The sequence below is a fragment of the Lottia gigantea genome (genome assembly GCF_000327385.1).
Source record: "Lottia gigantea unplaced genomic scaffold LOTGIsca_23, whole genome shotgun sequence".
NCBI lineage: Eukaryota > Metazoa > Mollusca > Gastropoda > Lottiidae > Lottia > Lottia gigantea.
The window spans coordinates 1942685-1965569 of record NW_008708645.1 but is presented as its reverse complement, the minus strand read 5'-3'; the positions used below and the strand labels follow the sequence as shown (position 1 = coordinate 1965569).

The 22885-nt window shown below is 35.1% G+C and overlaps 3 protein-coding genes across 3 annotated transcripts; all 3 read left to right on the top strand.

The window, feature by feature from the left end:
- Positions 1–452: 452 nt before the first annotated feature.
- On the top strand, positions 453–2132 carry LOTGIDRAFT_116363 (hypothetical protein; the record flags this gene model as incomplete). The annotated part of the gene is made up of 2 exons (XM_009054988.1): positions 453–882; positions 1843–2132. Coding segments are annotated over 2 exons (720 nt in total), but the record flags the coding sequence as incomplete, so codon positions are not given.
- A 13819-nt stretch (positions 2133–15951) lies between these two features.
- LOTGIDRAFT_116101 (hypothetical protein) lies at positions 15952–16827 on the top strand (the record flags this gene model as incomplete). Its single annotated transcript, XM_009054987.1, has 1 exon — positions 15952–16827. The coding sequence occupies one exon, from the start codon at positions 15952–15954 to the stop codon at positions 16825–16827; it is 876 nt and encodes a 291-aa protein (XP_009053235.1).
- A 1681-nt stretch (positions 16828–18508) lies between these two features.
- LOTGIDRAFT_231842 (hypothetical protein) lies at positions 18509–20633 on the top strand (the record flags this gene model as incomplete). Its single annotated transcript, XM_009054986.1, has 3 exons — positions 18509–18716; positions 19673–19840; positions 20473–20633. 3 exons carry the CDS (start codon positions 18509–18511, stop codon positions 20562–20564), a joined length of 468 nt encoding a protein of 155 aa, XP_009053234.1. The 3' UTR covers positions 20565–20633.
- Positions 20634–22885: the final 2252 nt, after the last annotated feature.

The following is a 22885-nucleotide window of genomic DNA, read 5'->3' as shown; positions in this document are numbered from 1 at the left end:
TCTTGAATTGACCTCGACATTGTCATATTTTGAAGACGGAATAATGATGCCTCGTAGGAGATTAAGCGACTCCGCGAAAAAGCAATTCATGTAATTTAGAATGAACACTCCACCACTGACACAATTTTCAACGAATATTAATCATTGGCAAAGTTTGTTTGTATACACCGGAAGATGATTGTTTCCTGTTTTAGCGTTGATTACCCAGACTCTTTTTCTCAAACTGAACGGATTCATGGCTTGTTCACTTTTTTTTAAAATTATGATTATAGTTTTATTGTCGATTTTTCAAACTTGATAAAGTGTGGGATGCATATTTATTTAAACAATTAAACACAAATATTAGCCACAGGGCGAGTGTATTCTAAGACGTAGTATCACTTTAAATAAAAATTACCATGGTGGAAAATGGTACGATGAGATAGTATGTGAAAAAAAATATTTGAGATGACTGTCTGAGCGGTATCTGTATGAATGTTGGTTGTATTAAAGGTGACTGTTTTAGAAGTGTCTGTATGAATAGTGATGGTATTAGAGGTGACTGTTTGAGCAGTGTTTGTATGAATAGTAGTTGTATTAGAGGTGACTGTTTAAGTAGTGTCTGTATGAATAGTGATGGTATTAGAGGTTTCTGTTTGAGTGGTGTCTGTATGAATAGTGATGGTATTAGAGGTGACTGTTTGAGCAGTGTCTGTATGAATAGTGATGGTATTAGAGGTTTCTGTTTGAGTGGTGTCTGTATGAATAGTGATGGTATTAGAGGTGACTGTTTGAGCAGTGTCTGTATGAATAGTGATGGTATTAGAGGTGACTGTTTGAGCAGTGTCTGTATGAATAGTGGTTGTATTAAAGGTGACTGTTTGAGCAGTGTCTGTATGAATAGTGGTGGTATTAGAGGTGACTGTTTGAGCAGTGTCTGTATTAATAGTGATGGTATTAGAGGTGACTGTTTGAGCAGTGTCTGAATGAATAGTGATGGTATTAGAGGTGACTGTTTGAGCAGTGTCTGTATGAATAGTGATGGTATTAGAGATGACTGTTTGAGCAGTGTCTGTATGAGTAGTGGTTGTATTAGAGGTGACTGTTTGAGCAGTGTCTGTATGAATAGTGATGGTATTAGAGGTTACTGTTTGAGCAGTGTCTGTATGAATAGTGATGGTATTAGAGGTGACTGTTTGAGCAGTGTCTGTATGAATAGTGATGGTATTAGAGGTGACTGTTTGAGCAGTGTCTGTATGAATAGGGATGGTATTAGAGGTGACTGTTTGAGCAGTGTCTGTATGAGTAGTGATGGTATGAGAGGTTACTGTTTGAGCAGTGTCTAAATGAATAGTGATGGTACTAGAGGTGACTGTTTGGGCGGTAACTGTATGAATAGTGATGGTATGAGAGGTTACTGTTTGAGCAGTGTCTAAATGAATAGTGATGGTATTAGAGGTGACTGTTTGAGCAGTGTCTGTATGAATAGTGATGGTATTAGAGATGACTGTTTGAGCAGTGTCTGTATGAATAGTGGTGGTATTAGAGGTGACTGTTTGAGCAGTGTCTGTATTAATAGTGATGGTATTAGAGGTGACTGTTTGAGCAGTGTCTGAATGAATAGTGATGGTATTAGAGGTGACTGTTTGAGCAGTGTCTGTATGAATAGTGATGGTATTAGAGATGACTGTTTGAGCAGTGTCTGTATGAGTAGTGGTTGTATTAGAGGTGACTGTTTGAGCAGTGTCTGTATGAATAGTGATGGTATTAGAGGTTACTGTTTGAGCAGTGTCTGTATGAATAGTGATGGTATTAGAGGTGACTGTTTGAGCAGTGACTGTATGAATAGTGATGGTATTGGAGGTTACTGTTTGAGCAGTGTCTGTATGAATAGTGATGGTATTAGAGGTGACTGTTTGAGCAGTGTCTGTATGAATAGTGATGGTATTAGAGGTGACTGTTTGAGCAGTGTTTGTATGAATAGTAGTTGTATTAGAGGTGACTGTTTAAGTAGTGTCTGTATGAATAGTGATGGTATTAGAGGTGACTGTTTGAGCAGTGTCTGTATGAATAGGGATGGTATTAGAGGTGACTGTTTGAGCAGTGTCTGTATGAGTAGTGATGGTATTAGAGGTGACTGTGTCTGTATGTAAGGGAAATTTAACGTGCACAGCCTGTAGCACACGGGGCCGCGGTTCATTGTCCCATCTGAACGACTAGACGTTTTCTCCATGTCAGACCCTTCCTACCTGTATCACTGACATTTTGTTTCTGTTGTAAACAAGTCATTTGGACTCAATCCACTAATTCATTTACCATCTCTTCCCATGTTAAAACACGAAATTCAACCTTCTACAATGGTAATTCATTGTCATTTGCGCTGTCATAAGCTAGCACTGCAACTTTGAATTCGCTAAGCGAGATAATAAAACAAAAATGGCGACTCAATCATTCGAGTCGAGTAGTGTAAAAAAAGTAGTTCGACCATATGTGTGATATTGATTCAATTATTAGAAAATTTCTAAAAATAACCTGGACTACAATCATTTGCATAAAATGTTGGACTCACTCCACTTAAACATTTTATGCAGCAAATGATTGTATGAATGTAGTCCAGGCTATTTTTAGTCCAGGCTATTTTTAGAAATTTTCTCCCTTTTGGGGCTTTTACCTTCAAACGCAAAGTCTCTGAGTTGGATAGTTTTATCCGTCCAGCAATGAAAACATCAGCTGTCGACACGAATATTAGATCCCTCAATCGGACATGGCTCTGTAAGGTTACGCAGGTCCTGATCGACCATTACCAAACCACACTTCAAGAGAAGCTGACCACCATTCGTACCAAGTCTTTATCATCACCTGCCGTCGACCGCATCGTTTCTCATGCCCTGTCCTGGGCCCGCCGCTCCTATGGGAAACGTCTCACTCAAGCTGTAATCTCCAAATTCTACCAAACAATCAACGAAACAAAAACCAGAGTAACCATATCTCTACCAACTGAAATGGACACTACACCTGCACCATCTAGAGCCACCACGCTGCCAAACCAAACCCTTAAACGAGCCCGAAGTTCACCTACTCCTAGTCCAGCAGACATAGGTAAACGCTCTCGTAGAGAGTGCACACCCCTTCTCTTTTCACTTTCAGACTCGTCTTCCCCTTCCACACCATCTGAATCTTCACAACGTGATCCAGGATCCGCCAACCTTTCTTCCTTCTGTGCGTTTTTGGACCAGCAAACCACCCCTCAGTCTCCATCCAAGTCGAGACGTGTATCCAGACCTTCCCCTCCTCGAACTAGATCCCAGTCCGTTCCCAATGCTACAATTCTAACAACTACCAAACCAGTACCAATCACACCGTCGACGACCATTATATCCGCTACCAAACCCTATTATCACCAAACCAAGGACAAATCATTATGGAAACTACCTGCTCTAAAGAAATCTACCTTAATAATTGGATCATCTAACCTGAATCGAATTACCAAAACCAGTTCAGACACCGAAATACATTCTTACCCCGGTGCCCAAATCCATCACATACAGTCAATCCTGGAATCATACGACCATGATCCCAAACCTAATACCATTATTCTTCATGTAGGCCTCAACAACCGTAATCAGATACCAAAGACCTCCTTTAACCAAGCCAAGAAATTAATCGCCACAGCCAACAAAACCCTCCGAGACTTCAAGATCTTCTTCACATGTATACCCATTTCAAATTAAATCTCGAAGAAAGCACAACAGAACCTCAGCACTCTCAACAACATGATGATGGAGTCCAGTATCAACAGCGCAACAATCTTACCACCCTACGAAGAAGAATTCGAAACATTTGATAATCTTCATTGGTCTCCAGAAACAGCAAACAGCATCTATTTGTTTTGGATACACCAGCTTCAAGCATCGAGTAAGTCTTTAAACTAATTACTGGGGATAAAAATACTGAGAGGCCACCGCTAGGCCAAACTGTAGTTAACTTGAGCCGCAAAATTCTCACACCCCTTCAGCATTCAATCTTAGACCGTGGACTTAAGTTTATTCCCACACCAAAGATAGCTAACTTGAATTATCTCCGACCATCCATTGAACGATTTCAACGAAATCTTAGCTGCACATATTTTTTTCGAAACCACCCCCACGTGGTGCTAGAACAATGTTTATTCCTAAATCCACGTGGACACCCCCTCAGGCCGCCATCCATCCTGAAATATTGAAAGCATTTGCGAGTATGAATAGCCAAACAGTGAACCTTTCCATAACACACGAAAAGCCTAATCTCACACGAGTGGAACGTGAAGCGTTAAACTTACTTAAGACGATAGCATTGTTATTAAAAAGAGTGACAAAGGTTCATGTTGTGTCATTCTGAATAGGGAGGATTACGTTTCAGAAGCAGAGAATCAACTGAATAATCCTAAACATTATGCCATTTTACCGAAACCAATTTTCAAAGAAACTGCTAACATGATTAATAATATTCTTGCCGATTTAGTCAAAACTAGTTATCTCAAACAGAAACAATATGACTATCTGTCTGCCAAACCTGATTGTCGCGAGAGACATTTGTACACTTTGCCTAAAATCCATAAGAATCCAACCAAGGAGTGGTTTATCTCGAATAAAATCCCTAAAGGCCGCCCGATTATATCTGACTGTGGTAGTGAGTCATATGCAGTGTCAGAATACATTGATCATTTCTTACTACCTCTAGCATGCCAACATCGCCCCTACCTTAAAGACACAACCGATTTTGTCAATAAAATAAAAAATCTTCGAGTTCCCTCTAATGCTATTTTAATTTCTATCGACGTTTCTTCTATGTATACCAATAACACTACTGGTTTAACGGCAGTTCGTAAAGCTTTTAATAGAAACCCAGATCCGAACAGACCCGACGATGCAATTCTACAGCTTTTAGAGATTTGTCTTAGTCGAAACGATTTCACATTTAATGGTAAAACATATTTACAAACTTCAGGGACAGCAATGGGCAAACGATTCGCCCCTTCGTACGCAAACCTTTTCATGGCAGAGTGGGAACGTGAGGTGTTGCCCCTCTGTCCATTTGACCCACTTTTTTACGGACGCTTTTTGGATGACATTTTTATGGTTTGGACTTATTCTATCGAACAGTTTTGGGAATTCTTTGAAATTCTCAACAACCACCATCCTTCTATCAAACTAACCGCAAACGTGAGTGACAAAAGCATAGACTTTCTCGATACCACAGTCTTTAAGGGAGATTCCATAGCAGAAACAAATAAACTGGATATTAAAGTGTATTTCAAAGAAACTGATACTCATCAACTCTTGCACAAGAGCTCCTTTCACCCAAAACATACCTTTTCTGGTATAATTAAGTCACAAGTTTTACGATTTCATCGAATTTGTACAAGATCTTCTGATTTCAACCAAGCCTGTACGATTGTTTTCTCAAACTGAAAGAGCGTGGGTACTCTAAACGATTTTTACGAAACATAAAAAATTCCACCTTAGCACAGATAGCAGCTAAAAACAGACTTTATGCCGAAGTACCTCCAGGTTTAAGAAGTGCTCCATGTTTGTCCAGTAGATGCAAAACATGTCCCTTTATATCAGAAACTCATTATTTTGTAAGCAACTCTACGAATAAAAGGTACCCGATCCAGGAACATCTAACACGTGAACATTCGAATGTAATATATTTAATTTCATGCAAGAAATGCCCCAAACAATATGTAGGAGAAACTAAGAATAATTTACGAACTCGCTTTAATGCTCATAGGTCAGACATCAAATTAAAGAAAGACAAGCCTGTTTCTAATCATTTCAACCTCGACGACCATTCAATAGACGATCTCACCCTAATCCCAATTGAGCGTATAGAAATTGACTTGCCCGAAGATGAAACTACCAAATTCCGTCAATCTAGGGAGGCCCATTGGATTGAGACATTGAATACAGCAAGACCTATAGGACTAAATATTCATCATAATGTAGGCATAGCACCCTTTGTTGTCCCGTTTAATACAACCAACAATCGAGCAAGCAAGATAGTTCATGCCCACTATAAGAGCCTTCAAGAGAAATTCCCCCGTGTCTATAAGCAGAAAATGATAGTTGCATATTCAAAAAATAAGAACTTAAATGATAATATTGTTCATAGTAAACTAAAAACAGTCAGTACATAACAGATACTATACTTCTCGCCCATCGGGCGAGTTATTTTTTCTAATTTCAGATCAGAATAAGAACAGAAGAAAACCCAATATCAAGACCCTTAATCCTAATTTCTAAATAAAGTGTTTGCTCCACCCTAGGCCTGTACATTTGGGAGAATCAAACCCTCCCTTCCCCGAAATCTAAAAATAGTCGTTTTGTGAACTGCCAAACACTAGCGGATGAGTATAACCGGTAGTATCCTTCTATCAAACTAACCGCAAACGTGAGTGACAAAAGCATAGACTTTCTCGATACCACAGTCTTTAAGGGAGATTCCATAGCAGAAACAAATCAACTGGATATTAAAGTGTATTTCAAAGAATCTGATACTCATCAAGTCTTGCACAAGAGCTAATTCCACCCAAAACATACCTTTTCTGGTATAATAAAGTCACAAGTTTTACGATTTCATCGAATTTGCACAAGATATTCTGATTTCAACCAAACCTGTACGATCGTTTTCTCCAAACTGAAAGAGCGTGGGTGCTCTAAACGAGTTTTACGAAACATAAAAAAATTCCATCTCAGCACAGATAGCAGCTAAAAACAGGCTTAATGCCGAAGCACTCCAGGTTTAAGAAGTGCCCCATGTTTGTCCAGTAGATGCCAAACATGGCCCTTTATATCAGAAACTCATTATTTTGTAAGCAACTCTACGAATAAAAGGTACCCGATCCAGGAACATCTAACATGTGAACATTCGAATGTAATATAATTATTTAATTTCATGCAAGAAATGCCCCAAACAATATGTAGGAGAAACTAAGAATAATTTACGAACTCGTTTTAATGCTCATAGGGCGGATATCAAATTAAAGAAAGACAAGCCTGTTTCTAATCATTTCAACCTTGACGACCATTCAATAGACGATCTCACCATTGCAATTGAGCGTATAGAAATTGACTTGCCCGAAGATGAAACTACCAAATTCCGTCAATCTAGGGAAGCCCATTGGATTGAGACGTTGAATACAGCAAGACCTATAGGACTAAATATTCACCATAATGTAGGCATAGCACCCTTTGTTGTCCCGTTCAATACAAGATAGTTCATGTGCACTATAAGAGCCTTCAAGAGAAATTCCCCCATGTATATAACAGATACTATACTTCTCGCCCATCGGGCGAGTTATTTTTTCTAATTAGAATAAGAACAGAAGAAAACACAATATCAAGACCCTTAATCCTAATTTCTAAATAAAGTGTCTGCTCCACCCTAGGCCTGTACATTTCCCCGAAATCTGTTTGAGCGATTGTCAAATATTTCCATTCGTAAGCACATTCGCCAGCATATTTGCCATAGTATAAGACCAGCATTTGAAGAAAAGAGATTTTGGCGGTAACAAACACGCGCCATTTTAGATCGAACATGTGTGTCATGCAACAATGAACATTGAGATAGACGAAATTGAAACACGCGCTTAAAATACAAATGACCTACATGTACTTCTATCATAGTCGGGTAAAACTATTCACACGAACTTGTTGAACACTAATCTCATGAGTACACTTTAACTCCTACCAACTGTAGTGGTGTAATATTCACTAGAGTGTAAATTGTCTGTATATTTATTTTGTTGCTGCTAAGTTGCTTTTTCTATATAATGTCGTCTGCTAGAGTTGGTCATGGTTAATTGGTATCACTTATCATGAGTAAATTTAAGTAAAGTTTAATAGTCTTTTCCTATTGGTGGCAGTTTGGCTAGTATCTTAGTTACTTTGTTTTATGTTTTCAATAAGAAAGCAGCTAGAGCTTATTAGTTTTGTCTTTGAAAAAGGATAGTGATATTTGATATTTATGGATTTAAATTGTGTATAATCAAAACTCCTAGGAATTAGGGTAAGGTTATTTAATTATAGATGTTATATAGTTGTAAATATTATTAAATTGTAAATATTATTCTGGTCACATCTAAAAGTTGAATCATAAGTAAATCTAAAAGTTCCTGTGTATAGTATTATAACTAAGTGCTATTTTCTAAAAGTTTATCTTAAAATATTCAATAATTACTTTATTTATTTCAGAGTTTTTCTTATATATATATTTATACCTATGCCTAAGTTGGCTTCATTCAAATGTTGTCTCACAGATGTTATTGTTAATAAACTGTATTATAATCCTGTTTTACCATCTTTTAATTGGACCCCGTTTCACAACCATTACTAACATTTACGACCTTTTCCTTCTTTTCTTCGTCGGATTTTTCGGTTTCGTCATTCAGGATTGCTACTAATATCACACAAGGATTAATAAGATTTTGACTAGAGATTTTCACACTCAAATCCCGCTGTGACGAGTCACATGAATGATCAGTTTATATCATAGATGTATATAATCAGTACAAAGGGACACAATCCAAGAATAAATAATAATTTCGTACTTGTGTATACATTTATAGGCCTAACGAAAAGGGTTTAATCTTTTAATGTATATTACATTGTATAAAAATACCACATTTATATGTCAATTAGAATGTTGTAAAAATATGGAAAATCTTCTGATCATCACCAAGTCAAATACGCATTATCATTACCTTGGATTCTACTTATATACAAACACTGGGACATTTTCAGAAGGCGTCGCTTACAGTTGTGTACAAGATCATACTTGGCACCAGGCCCCCAGCCAGACTTGATTGTTCGGAGGGGCAAGTAATATATCCGGAGGGGCAATGATGTATGGTTGTTAAGTTACAGTAATGGATTTGGTCTGTTGTTTCCCTGTAGCTACGAGCCTGCCTGACACTTTCAGATGATCAGTAATTATAAATGATTATAATTATATAATATGACTAATTTGCTATATAATGCTCTTGGTGTGTTGAATAACAGACTGATTTTTTCAATTACAATATCTATTTATTTTATTATTAGCGGTGCATAATATTAACATCATTACACGTTTGTTTCAGCATCAATGTCATTATTTTTCATTCTTCACTACTGCAAAAATAAAATCAGTAATTAGTAAATACGTAACTTTTCACGAGCGCTTGCCTTAAAGGGGCATGTCGCTTATTTTGTAGGTCGAAAAATTATTTTGCATAAATTTATGAAAATTATACTTCAAAATCTAGATAACATGTCCGTTAACATATTTCAAAGTTATAAAAAAATAAATCCAGCCGTCAAATAGCATATTTTAGAAAAATGTTCAGGTAAGGATTTTTTAAGATGTTTTTGATAATAAAAATGTTGCATACTGCCCCTTTAACATACAATTTGTTTCTGTCGAAAGGTCACTTACACGCTATTTAACAACATCCATATCGATTTAACAAATTTAAGTTAAATCTTCAGGCGAAATGTGTGGAATTTGATCTCATTACTGAAGGGTTTTTTTTCCACAATTTTTGTAGATTTTAACGCAATCTTCGTTTTTACGGTTTTTTTAATGAGTGTGAATAGAAGAAAGGATAACAAGACTCAAGTCTGGTTTCAAAAGTGAGGCTGTTTTTCTCTATGATAAACGTAGATGCACACCGTGAGTTTTTGGAGGCAGTGAAGTCTTTTTAGCCTGCAGCAGGTTGCTTTATCATGCGCAACGTGAATGTATCGTCGGTTATAATCCCTGGCTAACGCTTAGCATACTTACTTCATTTACAAAACACAACAGACACTATCGCCAGAGCAAAGCAAATTGACTTGGATCCCTTCAACGCACCCAGTGTTGCACGATCTACGTGCATCGTCACTAGAAAGACATAGTGCTCTATCTAAAATAAAGAAATACATATTTAGGTTACTGAGGCGTAAAATACAGCGGCCATTAGTCTGGCCCTGAAAGTCACCTTCACAAGTAGAACCAGTAAAATTAGCTGTACAAACACATCCCACACTAGGCAGATCGATTCCACCACTTTTACAAGGATTCACCTTTTCTAGAACATGAAGGTTTAAGTTTTTTTTAAATATCTGTAGGTATATATGAAAAGCTAGTCTTGGGTCTCCATGGCTCTTAGCCTAGTTTTCACACAAATTTCCAAGCATAGGTCTGAGAAACTTCGTTCATTGATCGGAAAAAATCGAGAATGACATTGGTACCATGCATCACTAAACATAAAGCACTGACCTTCACAAGTAGAACCTATATAATCATTTGTACAATCACATATTCCATCAGACAGTGTCCCACCATTTTTACAAGGGTTTGCTGTTTCTAAAACAACAAATACATTACAACTTAAAACATACATCATACATATACATTATACATCTATTGAGATAGTGATACATACCTTCTAGACATTATACATCTATTGAGATAGTGATACATACCTTCTGGACATTATACATCTATTGAGATAGAGATACATACCTTCTAGACATTATACATCTATTGAGATAGTGATACATACCTTCTAGACATTATACATCTATTGAGATAGAGATATATACCTTCTAGACATTATACATCTATTGAAATAGTGATACATACCTTCTGGACATTATATATCTATTGAAATAGTGATACATACCTTCTAGACATTATACATCTATTGAGATAGAGATACATACCTTCTAGACATTATAAATCTATTGAAATAAAGATACATACCTTCTAAATATTATACATCTATTGAGATAGTGATACATACCTTCTAGACATTATACATCTATTGAGATAGTGATACATACCTTCTAGACATTATACATCTATTGAGATAGTGATACATACCTTCTAGACATAATATATCTATTGAGATAGTGATACATACCTTCTAAACATTATACATCTATTGAGATAGTGATACATATCTTCTATACATTATACATCTATTGAGATAGTGATACATACCTTCTAAATATTATACATCCATTGAGATAGTGATACATACCTTCTAAATATTATACATCTATTGAGATAGTGATACATATCTTCTAGACATTATACATCTATTGAGATAGTGATACATACCTTCTAAATATTATACATCTATTGAGATAGAGATACATACCTTCTAGACATTATACATCTATTGAGATAGTGATACATACCTACTAAATATTATACATCTATTGAGATAGTGATACATATCTTCTAGACATTATACATCTATTGAGATAGTGATACATACCTTCTAAATATTATACATCTATTGAGATAGAGATACATACCTTCTAAATATTATACATCTATTGAGATAGAGATACATACCTTCTAGACATTATACATCTATTGAGATAGAGATACATACCTTCTAAACATTATACATCTATTGAGATAGAGATACATACTTTCTGGACATTATACATCTATTGAGATAGAGATACGTACCTTCTAGACATTATACATCTATTGAGATAGAGATACATACCTTCTAAACATTATACATTTATTGAGATAGTGATACATACCTTCTAAACATTATACATCTATTGAGATAGTGATACATACTTTCTGGACATTATACATCTATTGAAATAGAGATACATACCTTCTAAACATTATACATCTATTGAGATAGTGATACATACTTTCTGGACATTATACATCTATTGAGATAGTGATACATGCCTTCTATACATTATACATCTATTGAGATAGTGATACATACTTTCTGGACATTATACATCTATTGAGATAGAGATACATACCTTCTAAACATTATACATCTATTGAGATAGAGATACATACCTTCTAGACATTATACATCTATTGAGATAGAGATACATAAGTTCTGGACATTATACATCTATTGAGATAGTGATACATACTTTCTGGACATTATACATCTATTGAAATAGAGATACATACCTTCTAAACATTATACATCTATTGAGATAGAGATACATACCTTCTAGACATTATACATCTATTGAAATAGAGATACATACCTTCTGGACATTATACATCTATTGAAATAGAGATACATACCTTCTAGACATTATACATATATTGAAATAGAGATACATACCTTCTAGACATTATACATATATTGAAATAGAGATACATATCTTCTAGACATTATACATCTATTGAAATAGAGATACATATCTTCTAGACATTATACATCTATTGAAATAGAGATACATACCTTCTAGACATTATACATCTATTGAAATAGAGATACATACCTTCTAGACATTATACATCTATTGAAATAGAGATACATACCTTCTAGACATTATACATCTATTGAAATAGAGATACATACCTTCTAAACATTATACATCTATTGAGATAGTGATACATACCTTCTAAACATTATACATCTATTGAGATAGTGATACATACCTTCTAGACATTATACATCTATTGAGATAGAGATACATAACTTCTAGACATTATACATCTATTGAGATAGTGATACATACCTTCTAGACATTATACATCTATTGAGATAGAGATACATACCTTCTAGACATTATACATCTATTGAGATAGAGATACATACCTTTTGGACATAATGTTCCTTGTAAGGTAGAAAGAATGTCATTACTCAGACATTTTTAAGTGAGGGTTGATAATTTGTATATCTATAACTACTGGAACCTTGGAGCAAAGCGATAAGCACAAATATCAACACCATCGACGTATAAACTTTGAGAGAACTCATTTTTTCAGATTTTTTTAATTGAAGTGACACAAGATTGCCATTTAACAGTGTTATTGAGTTCTGCACCTGCATAACAGACATAAAAATAAGTCTTTCCCATTTTTCCATAAAAATGTCGACCATAAATTTTCAAAGTAAAGGGCAATTAGTGTAAACATTTTATTCTGAGGTCTATGACTGTTTAGTTTTTTATTCTCAGAATTGAAAAATGGTTAAAGAGGTTTTCTAAATTTTGTTTGTGTATCAAGGACACTGATAGTATCAATTTGCATCAATCCAATTTTCAATCAGATGTCTGTGTTTCCTGCAATTGCAAACTAGATGAACTCACTATTCGCGAAGGGACTTGCGTGATGCAAGCATACTTGGCGTTTAGTGACGTTATCGAAGACTTCTTTCTTTATAGAATTGCAGGAACCACAGACTTACGAATGAAAATTGGAATGGTGAAAGTTGATGCTATCGGTGTTCCCGATGCACATCAAAAATTTAAAAAAAAATCTTTACAATTCCTTTAAGCGTTTTCCAATAATTATGTTGTTTTAAGGATGGTTATTTAGTTTAATGGATTAATCGGATTATAGAGGGATTCAATTGTATAGTACTTGGTAGGTCCAAAGATGAATATATCCTATTATTGGACATGTTAGAAAATGTGTATGCTAAGAGGTAATATTCCTTTAAAGTGAATTTGAATATAAGCTTTAAAACAGTACGGTCATAATGATAGTCTGAGAATAACTTTGTAAATAGCTATACAGCTAACACTGAATAGAGAAATTTTAACTTATATAAATGTTAAAAGTGTTAAAATTTTGACTGGAAATTGTCCTCTGTAAAAGAAAATTTCAGTTATACTGCGCTAACGTTTATGTTTCCATTTACGCATATTCATTTGATACACGTGAAAATATTCTAAAATATACATTGCAGAAAATTGAAAATGGGACTAATTTCGATTGGGACAAAGAACCTGGTGATGTTTTATTGTTTAAGAGATTGTAAAAAGGATTTCTAAAAATTGTGTATCGGGGACACTGATAGCATCAATTTGCATCATTCTAATATTCAATCAGATGTCAGTGGTTGCTGCAAAACCATTAAGTGGAAAGTGTTTTATGACGTCACTAATCGAGAAGGGCCTTATGTGATACAAGCATACTTGGTGAGTGCGTGGATCCCACCCTCTGTCCACCAAATTCAGAGAGCAATATTGCTTATATTAAATATATTCCGATTTTTTTAAAAAGTTTTGATAGGGTTCATCTTTGGGTGATCTTTGGTTATAACCAATTTCGCCAAGTTTCATCTAGAATTGTGCCTTTACGATATTTTTTTAAAAGAATTATGCGATTTTCGTACATTCTTAGTACTTCTATACTGTATACATATATTCAAGACTCAAAATCAACCCCCGAAAAATGTGAATCTATCCTTTTAATCAGTCCTGCTGACCGAGATTAATTTTTCCTACACGGAAAGCACCATCGTAATGTTATATATGAATTTTATATTCAGGACCGCTAGAGGCAACTGTCTTCTCCAAATAAAATCAAAACGTAAAACGTTTAAGTTTTTTATTTTGTAATTTTTAATAAATTGAAATAAAGATGTTTTTTTTATGATTAGTATCAATATTATAGTCAGTTAAAAGCTAGCGTCTGACATCTGGATTTTCTTTACACCTGCAACATTACAGAGAACTGGTACAGATTACAGATTCCTGTTGCACTTCGCATAACGATGTAACAAAAGACTTTAATGACAAATCTGGGTTTTTTCATTTCTAAATTTTACTGTTGTACATTTTGGGGAATTTTCAACATTTTCTGTTCTGATACGACACAATGGAATATGATCTTTGACCATATACATTAGTAAGGGAATGAAAACTTTACACCAAAATCTACAAAACAGTGTCCCTTAAAGTGATACTACGTAGAATTAACATAAAATTTAAGAATATTAATCGTGGCGAATAAGAACCAGTACCAATACCTGGTGTCATAAATAACATAACAGGATCCTTATATAATCCGATAAATCCAAAATACTTAGTAATTATCCATGAATATACAATTAACTATTGAAAAATGCTTAATATCAAGATTTAGCGTTTTTCAATAATTACTTATTTTATGAATTTTTCAATTTTCCAGATTTTACAGGGATTCTGTTGTAACTTTATGACACCAGGTAAGTTCACTGATGAATATATACTCATATTGACATTTCCAGAACTTAAATTTTATGTTCATTCTAAGACGTAATATCACTTTAATCACGTATCTAAAAGTTAAAATAAAGAAAAAATCCAGGGGTTGAGTTTTTAGCGCAAAAAAATATTTGAAAAGTTTACGTAGTGTCCTTTAGAAGCTGTTAAAAAACTATTGTACGAAATAAAATATACGTCTAATTGCAGAGAAATATGTCTCTTACTTATTCTGAAGGTTTTAACTAATATTGAGTCAAACACCAAAACTAGGTCAAACTGCTTAATTAACAATTAGTAATATCCGTTTTTAATAAACCCTTTTAAAGAAAATTAAAGAAGGTACATAGATGAAAAGCTTCTTTGAAAATATTTTTAGGTATAATTTACTAAGTTTTTGATACCGAAAATTTGGTATTCTTCCCCTTTAAACATCGCAAGATTGTTTATGTGAGGACGTTTCTTTGGTTAAGACTTTGACACTGCTATTAGAATATAGATCATGCACTTAAAAAAAACTTCACAGCTGTGATTTTTATTTAAAGACTTGTATTACATTAATAATTTTTTTTATAATATTTTTATATATCGAGTTCAGAGTCCAATTTGTTTTAAAGGCGAAAACAAATAATAATCCTGATAACCTTTGTACTACTATGGAAACCCAGTGACATTCCGTTAGTTACTTGTACCAGTATTTTACAGCCCGTAGCCAGACTTGATTTTTCGGAGGGGCGATGTTTACGATCACCTTACTCTGGCAAGCAGGTCAACATCATACCATATCTACGACAAGCCGGGTGGAGACCATATTCCACTCGATGACAAGCCGGATACAAATCATATCCCGCTCTATTACAAGCAGGATACAAATCATATCCCACTCTATCACAAGCAGGATACAAATCATATCCCACTCTATTACAAGCAGGATACAAATCATATCCCACTCTATTACAAGCCGGATACAAATCATATCCCGCTCTATTACATGCAGGATACAAATCATATCCCACTCTATGACAAGCAGGATACAAATCATATCCCACTCTATTACAAGCAGGATACAAATCATATCCCACTCTATTACAAGCAGGATACAAATCATATCCCGCTCTATTACAAGCAGGATACAAATCATATCCCACTCTATTACAAGCAGGATACAAATCATATCCCACTCTATGGCAAGCAGGATACAAATCATATCCCACTCTATTACAAGCAGGATAAAAATCATATCCCACTCTATTACAAGCAGGATACAAATCATATCCCACTCTATTACAAGCAGGATACAAATCATATCCCACTCTATTACAAGCAGGATACAAATCATATCCCACTCTATGACAAGCAGGATACAAATCATATCCCACTCTATTACAAGCAGGATACAAATCATATCCCACTCTATTACAAGCAGGATACAAATCATATCCCACTCTATTACAAGCAGGATACAAATCATATCCCACTCTATTACAAGCAGGATACAAATCATATCCCACTCTATGACAAGCAGGATACAAATCATATCCCACTCTATTACAAGCAGGATACAAATCATATCCCACTCTATGACAAGCAGGATACAAATCATATCCCACTCTATTACAAGCAGGATACAAATCATATCCCACTCTATTACAAGCAGGATACAAATCATATCCCACTCTATTACAAGCAGGATACAAATCATATCCCACTCTATTACAAGCAGGATACAAATCATATCCCACTCTATGACAAGCAAGATACAAATCATATCCCACTCTATGACAAGCCACACATGCCGCCCGATGAAGATCATATCCTTCTGTTGGACAAAACGGGTAAAAAACGTAACCCACTTAATGACGAATGAAGATAATATTCTTGTCCATTACGCGACGGGTGATAATCATATTAAATTATTATTATAAGGGCCAGAAATTTGCTTATATCGTCCAAAATAGGCTATGCAAGCTACCTACCTATTTGAACTTTACTGCTGTGACATTACTATAAATCTTTGAATGGAAGGGCCGAGTGGCCCCCCCACCCACCCCTTTCATACATACACACCCCCGTTCAAACGCCACTGATGTATTGGTCATAAGATCTAAAAATACAAACCGAGTGAACATTATATCTAAAAATACAAACCGAGTGAACATTATATCATAATCTGGGAGACTGGGAGAAGATAATATATTGAAAGCAGAAGCATGACATTAAAGGATCCAACTGTGACTTTAAAACGATGATTTATTTTAATCCTGACCTAAATTCTTATCAAGATAATATTGTCAAGAACAAATAGAAAAACGTTTTCTTGATAACCAACAGTGTAGTTTGACATTCAGACATTGAACAGGTAACTATACATTTTATATTCAAGTCGCAAATAGATTGTATTTACCAATTTCTTTACAATGATAAATTGGTATTCGATGAAAATGTTCACATCAGGATCAGCTTCAGTAAAAAGAAGCATGTATGACTCAATGAAATTCGCAACCTTATTGTAGTATACTGGCGGTGTAAATCCGGTAGTAAATGTTGAGGACAAATGTTTTTTGAGAGCCCGGTATCCCAGAATTTTTTCTAATGAAAAAGAGTGGAAATTTCAGGATGTTTTTCTCACGTTAAATCTTATTTCTTCTTGTGCAGCAATTGGCCACGTAGGACCCGAATCCAAACTTGCTTAACTGAAAGTACACGAGCAAAATTTTTCTTGTTGGAAGGTTGGTTAAGGGGACTAAACCCCACCAAAGGCAAGGAAATTCTGACTTTGAAATGGTACATTCTGAAGTACATGTATATCTGAATAAACAAATGTTATATTTTTGGGCAGCGACGGACAAACCTAGGGCAGACAAGAAGGTGGTGTTTTGGGGTGGTGCTCTAAAAATAATTATATTTTGAAAGAAAACCCATCGAAAATATCGGGCAACCATCCAAAAACAAAGTAAAAAAGTAACAAAGAAAATAAATAATATATGCTTCGCCCGACATCTCAACCCTTCAAAGGTTTAGGACGGACCAACCCTTAATCATTTTTACCAGAGAGGAGTCGAGGGAATCGATCCCCATAGAGCGGACACCCATGGTGATGAGGTCTTAATTGGAGTGGAGTTTCCCTTATTGTTTTTAAGATTTTAAGAATCATAATATAAAAGAGCTACTATACCTGTTTCTTTTTTCTTTTCTTTTTTATTTCAGATAAAATGAAAGTTATCGTTGTATTAGTTTGGTTTGTATTATTATTTTTCTTTGCTCTATCATATAAAGATGACCTGACATTGGCAAGCAAGATAACATAAGCTCACACTGCAGTGATGAATTAGAAATTTGTCACAGCGAAAACATAAAAAAAAGTTCAATCCACCGTTTAAAATAATGTTATATCTATGATATGATGTCAATCCAGAGCGCATCTATAAAATGCCTTACAGGCGGCAAAAATGAGAGACGAGGCCCGAAAGGCTAAACTAGTTTGAAGCTTGGTGTCTGGGAGCTGCCAGAGTCCCCCAGAGAAGCCAACAGATTTCAGGTGGCCTGGGATGAATTTAGAGGGCTTAATATTCGCTCCAAAAAAATGTCCAAAAAAAAAACGCCACTATAATGTTCACTACAGCTTGTTGCCATTGGTCTGGTGTAATTCTGAACCACTGAAAGCGGCTCAGTTATTTGATAAAGTGGATATAGATAAGAATGATCTTTTAGATAGGAAAGAACTCGATTCTATCTTCTTGTTATTTGACGTAGATGGTGAGTACCCATATTATTTCTCACTAATGACAGCCGTATTATAGAAAAATAACCCCGTGCCAAAACAAGTTTCGGTCGTAAAATGGCTATGAACACATATTTCTCGCCCATTTGTCAGTTTTAAAAGTCGTGTTAACAAAATCAAACAAGATACTGTCAATACGACGTTTCAAAAAGATTAACTGCATTGTACTGTCAATACGACGTCGTACAAAACCAAGATCAAACGCGCTGTTATTGCCAATACGACGTCGTACAAAACAAAGATCAAACGCGTTGTTGTTGCCAATGCGACGTCGTACAAAGTCAAGATCAAACGCGCTGTAATGTCCATAGGCGTCTCACCGAGATCAAACGCGTTGTAATACTGTAAATACGAAGTTGTACCAAAATCAAACGCGTTGTACTGTCAATACGACGTTTCACCAAAATCAAACACATTGTACTTCCAATCGATATTTCACCAAAATCAAACACATTGTACTGTCTCACCAGGATCAAACGCGTTGTACGGTCTCGCTAATATCAAACACACTGAACTGTCAGTACGATATCTCAGCAAAATCAACTGCGTTTTGCTGACAATACGTCTCGCCAAGATCAAACTACCGCCCTCGTTCTTGACTAGAAATTTTACTACGTTAACATTTTCCATGTATAATATAACTTCCTCACATTATGTTTGAAAAGGATAGCAGAAAGGGTCAATTGACAACGATGGTGTAGGGGGAAGGAGAAATTATTACACATGTCACACTTTATGATTTTTTTTTCTAACCCTGTCCCTGGATATTGTACAACCAACAAGGTTTCATGTGATTTTCGCACCTGCCACTTAAAACCTAAAACAGAATGGAGTAAAAAATTGCCAACGCAAACTTAATATTGGCCATGTGTATAAACCATCAAGATTAAAGTTAACAATTTCGGTCAAATTTCGTGTGTTTTTTTTTCAGGGGATAAACAAGTGTCTAAAGCTGAATTCCAGAATGATTGGGTGAATAAATTCTCCCTGGGTAATATTAAAGAAGCTGATGCCTTATTTGCACGAGCAGATCAAACCCATGATGGAGTTATTGCCGCCAATGATATAGATGCCATCTTCACTTTCTTTGATGTTAACGGTATGTATCTTTGAAACCAGTCAATAGTGTGGGCTTCAGTCACGATTCTAACGATATGTCAGGCTGGAGCAATACCAATCAAAATACCAAGCTTAGATCCCATGCTTAAAGTGATACTACGTCATAGAAAGTCATAGTTAATTGTATTTTTATTAAGTTTTTTGGATTTATCGGATTATATAAGGATCCTGTTATGTTATTTATGACACCAGGTATATCTACTGATGAATATATGCTCTTTTTGGCCAAGTTTAAAACTTTTAAATTTATGTTTATTCTAAGACGTAGTATCCCATCCGTTTGACCAATCATACTTTAGTCTCAGAAGCAGTCATTTATTAGCTAAGCCAATCAGTAATATTGTTAACAGTTAATTGTCCAAATTTGAACTTTCAAATCCATGTGTATCTAGAATTTGCATTTGTCATTTGTAATAACTTGACATTGTGAAGATGGTCCTTCTGAAGAAGAAATTATTTAAGATCAAACTTAACCCACGAAAATGACCTTTAAATTAGCCAGTTATATATTAACAAAGGTTTGTTTATCTAAACAAAAATACGTATACGATCAAGGGTAAGAATAGAAATTCCGATTTCCATTCCATTTAACAACACTAATCTATATTTCAGGAAACAGCAATGTCGATCTGAATGAATTTTTAACTCAATGGGGTCAAGTAACATTAATCCCAGTAAACCCAATCGACACCCATGTTGGTTGAAGCAGACGTTTGCAACATGAATTGATGATCTGATAGATCTTAAAAAAATAAAAAAAAAAATATAATTTTAAAGTTTTTTTTATCTACCTAGTTACCGTCCGTCTACATTTACTTAATGATGGGTTTCCTTATTTTTCAGTGTCAAATTAAGCAAACTATTTGATTAATTTGTGTTTCTAATGAATAATCACGAGTTCTTTTAGCAAATAATTAAGAGCTTTAACCAATCATAAATGTTCATGTGTGTACAGTCTGGATAAACAAAAAAAAGACATTTTGACTTTTCTTGATCGGTCACTCCTTCGAATTCTGCTGGTAATTCTCTTCTAATTTAGTTAATAATTAATTAATGGACATGTGAGACAAACTGGTATTTTTTTTTTACTTCTACTTTCTATTCAAATAAGTATTGGCATTTTCATTTTCATAAACACATTCGATTTCTTCTTATAGGCACCTGATATCACACCTTGTTTTAGCAGTTCAAAAGTAATTGTTCGTGCATGGTCTTATTACTATTCCTAAAATAAGGGAGGTACACAGGGGGTGGGATGAGGGTTGTCTGAATGTGTAACATTTTAACGAGGCCAAAATTGGTGTGCAGTAATGTCGAAAGAAAAGAGTATTAGGGTTGGGGTCGACTCAGATTCTAGATTTTCATTTTTGGTCCGTCAAATATAAAATATACAAGATAGCTAGATAAACATACACCCACACAGCAAATTTTTTCCTTTTTTGAAATTCAATAATTGAATAAGTTCATTGCAATAAATCAGAAACGTTTCCACGTCGATGTATAAAAATTAAATCTTAAACAACAGTATCTTTTCAAACAAAAACATGAAAGAGGTTTTGAATTAAATAAAATGACTGATACATTAAGCAAACTCTTTAGTAACTCTTACAAATATACACAAAATTTGTCTTTAAATTTGTGTTCAATTTACATTGATTTATGGTGTAGCCCAAGGTTTGTCAAGTAAATAAACCACTTTCATTGTTTGTACAAAAGCGAAACGGACCTTAGCGGAGCCCTTGCACGCACACTCCCTACTAAAAGGTTACTTAGAACAATAATGTGTTGTATTTTTTGTTGTTGTTGTATATATATTGAATCTGTTACTAATCTTACATAGGACAGACATCAGTAAGGAAAATGGATCGTTCCCGCGCTTCCAGACCGTATTAATAAATGTGATGCCACATGCTCGTTGCTATGCTCATGCTCATACGATGTTGACCGTGAAAAGTAGGCTACTTGTTGTAGTTGGTACGCGCTGAATCAAGAAGTCGCAATTCTTTATTTCCTCCACTCTCCGTACACGAGTACTAATGTGGCGAAAAATCTTTTTTTGCATTCCATCGAGCGCCATTTTGCATGCGCTCATAGCGCGCCGCCAGTTGATAATCCCAGTTTCCCTTCAGATTTCAGGTTTAAATCACTACATAAAACTGATACTTAATGGGTTGTAAAAGGATTTTTAATTTTATTTTATGTGAATCGGGAACAATTTGCATCATTCCAATTTTCAATCAGACATCCTTATGTGATAAAGCATATTTTCTGTTGAATTGCAGGAACTACGGACATACTCTTTTGTACAAGTATCTCCTGGGGTAGGGGCCTAGCAGTAACACCATGGGGACATTTGGCCCAACCTTCACCGATGTTCATTAGTTTCAGACAGTAAAACATTGACTCGGCCATTAAAGGCTGACTTATTGACATGTAAGGGCAGGCAACTTTGTCTGAAGATTGATTTGGATTGGCTAGATTAGCGTAGTGATTTGGACGTGGTCAAAGAAAATTCGCAAGACAAAATAGTTTTCTTTTCAATTTTTTTTTCTCAAATAACAATATTCTATGAAAAATCATTGGTTGTTTAATTACGGTATATATAAAAGTATTCAGTAACCAATTAATAAATATAGATCACAAACTAGATGACATACTTTGTTATTGTAGCTCTGACATATTTCATTTACTAAAAATAGACATTGCGTCATATGAACGGAAATAGGCCCAGATGGAACTATTTTTTCCAACATGGCGATCTCCGATTAACATACGAGGCTAAAAAGTAGCATTCCAGTCCAGTAGCCAATTCCCTTTGAATAACTTCTGACAACAGACCAATTCCACTACTGCAACCAAACACCGTACCCCCTCCAGCTATGTCACTTGCCTCTCCGAAATTTAAGTCTGTCAACGTCTCTGCAGCATTCTAGTACCAAGTTGATAAGAGTGATCATGGGTCGTACCAGAGGGGATTGATAATATCGGCAGTCTTTTTAATACCTGACTACCGAAGTTACTGTGC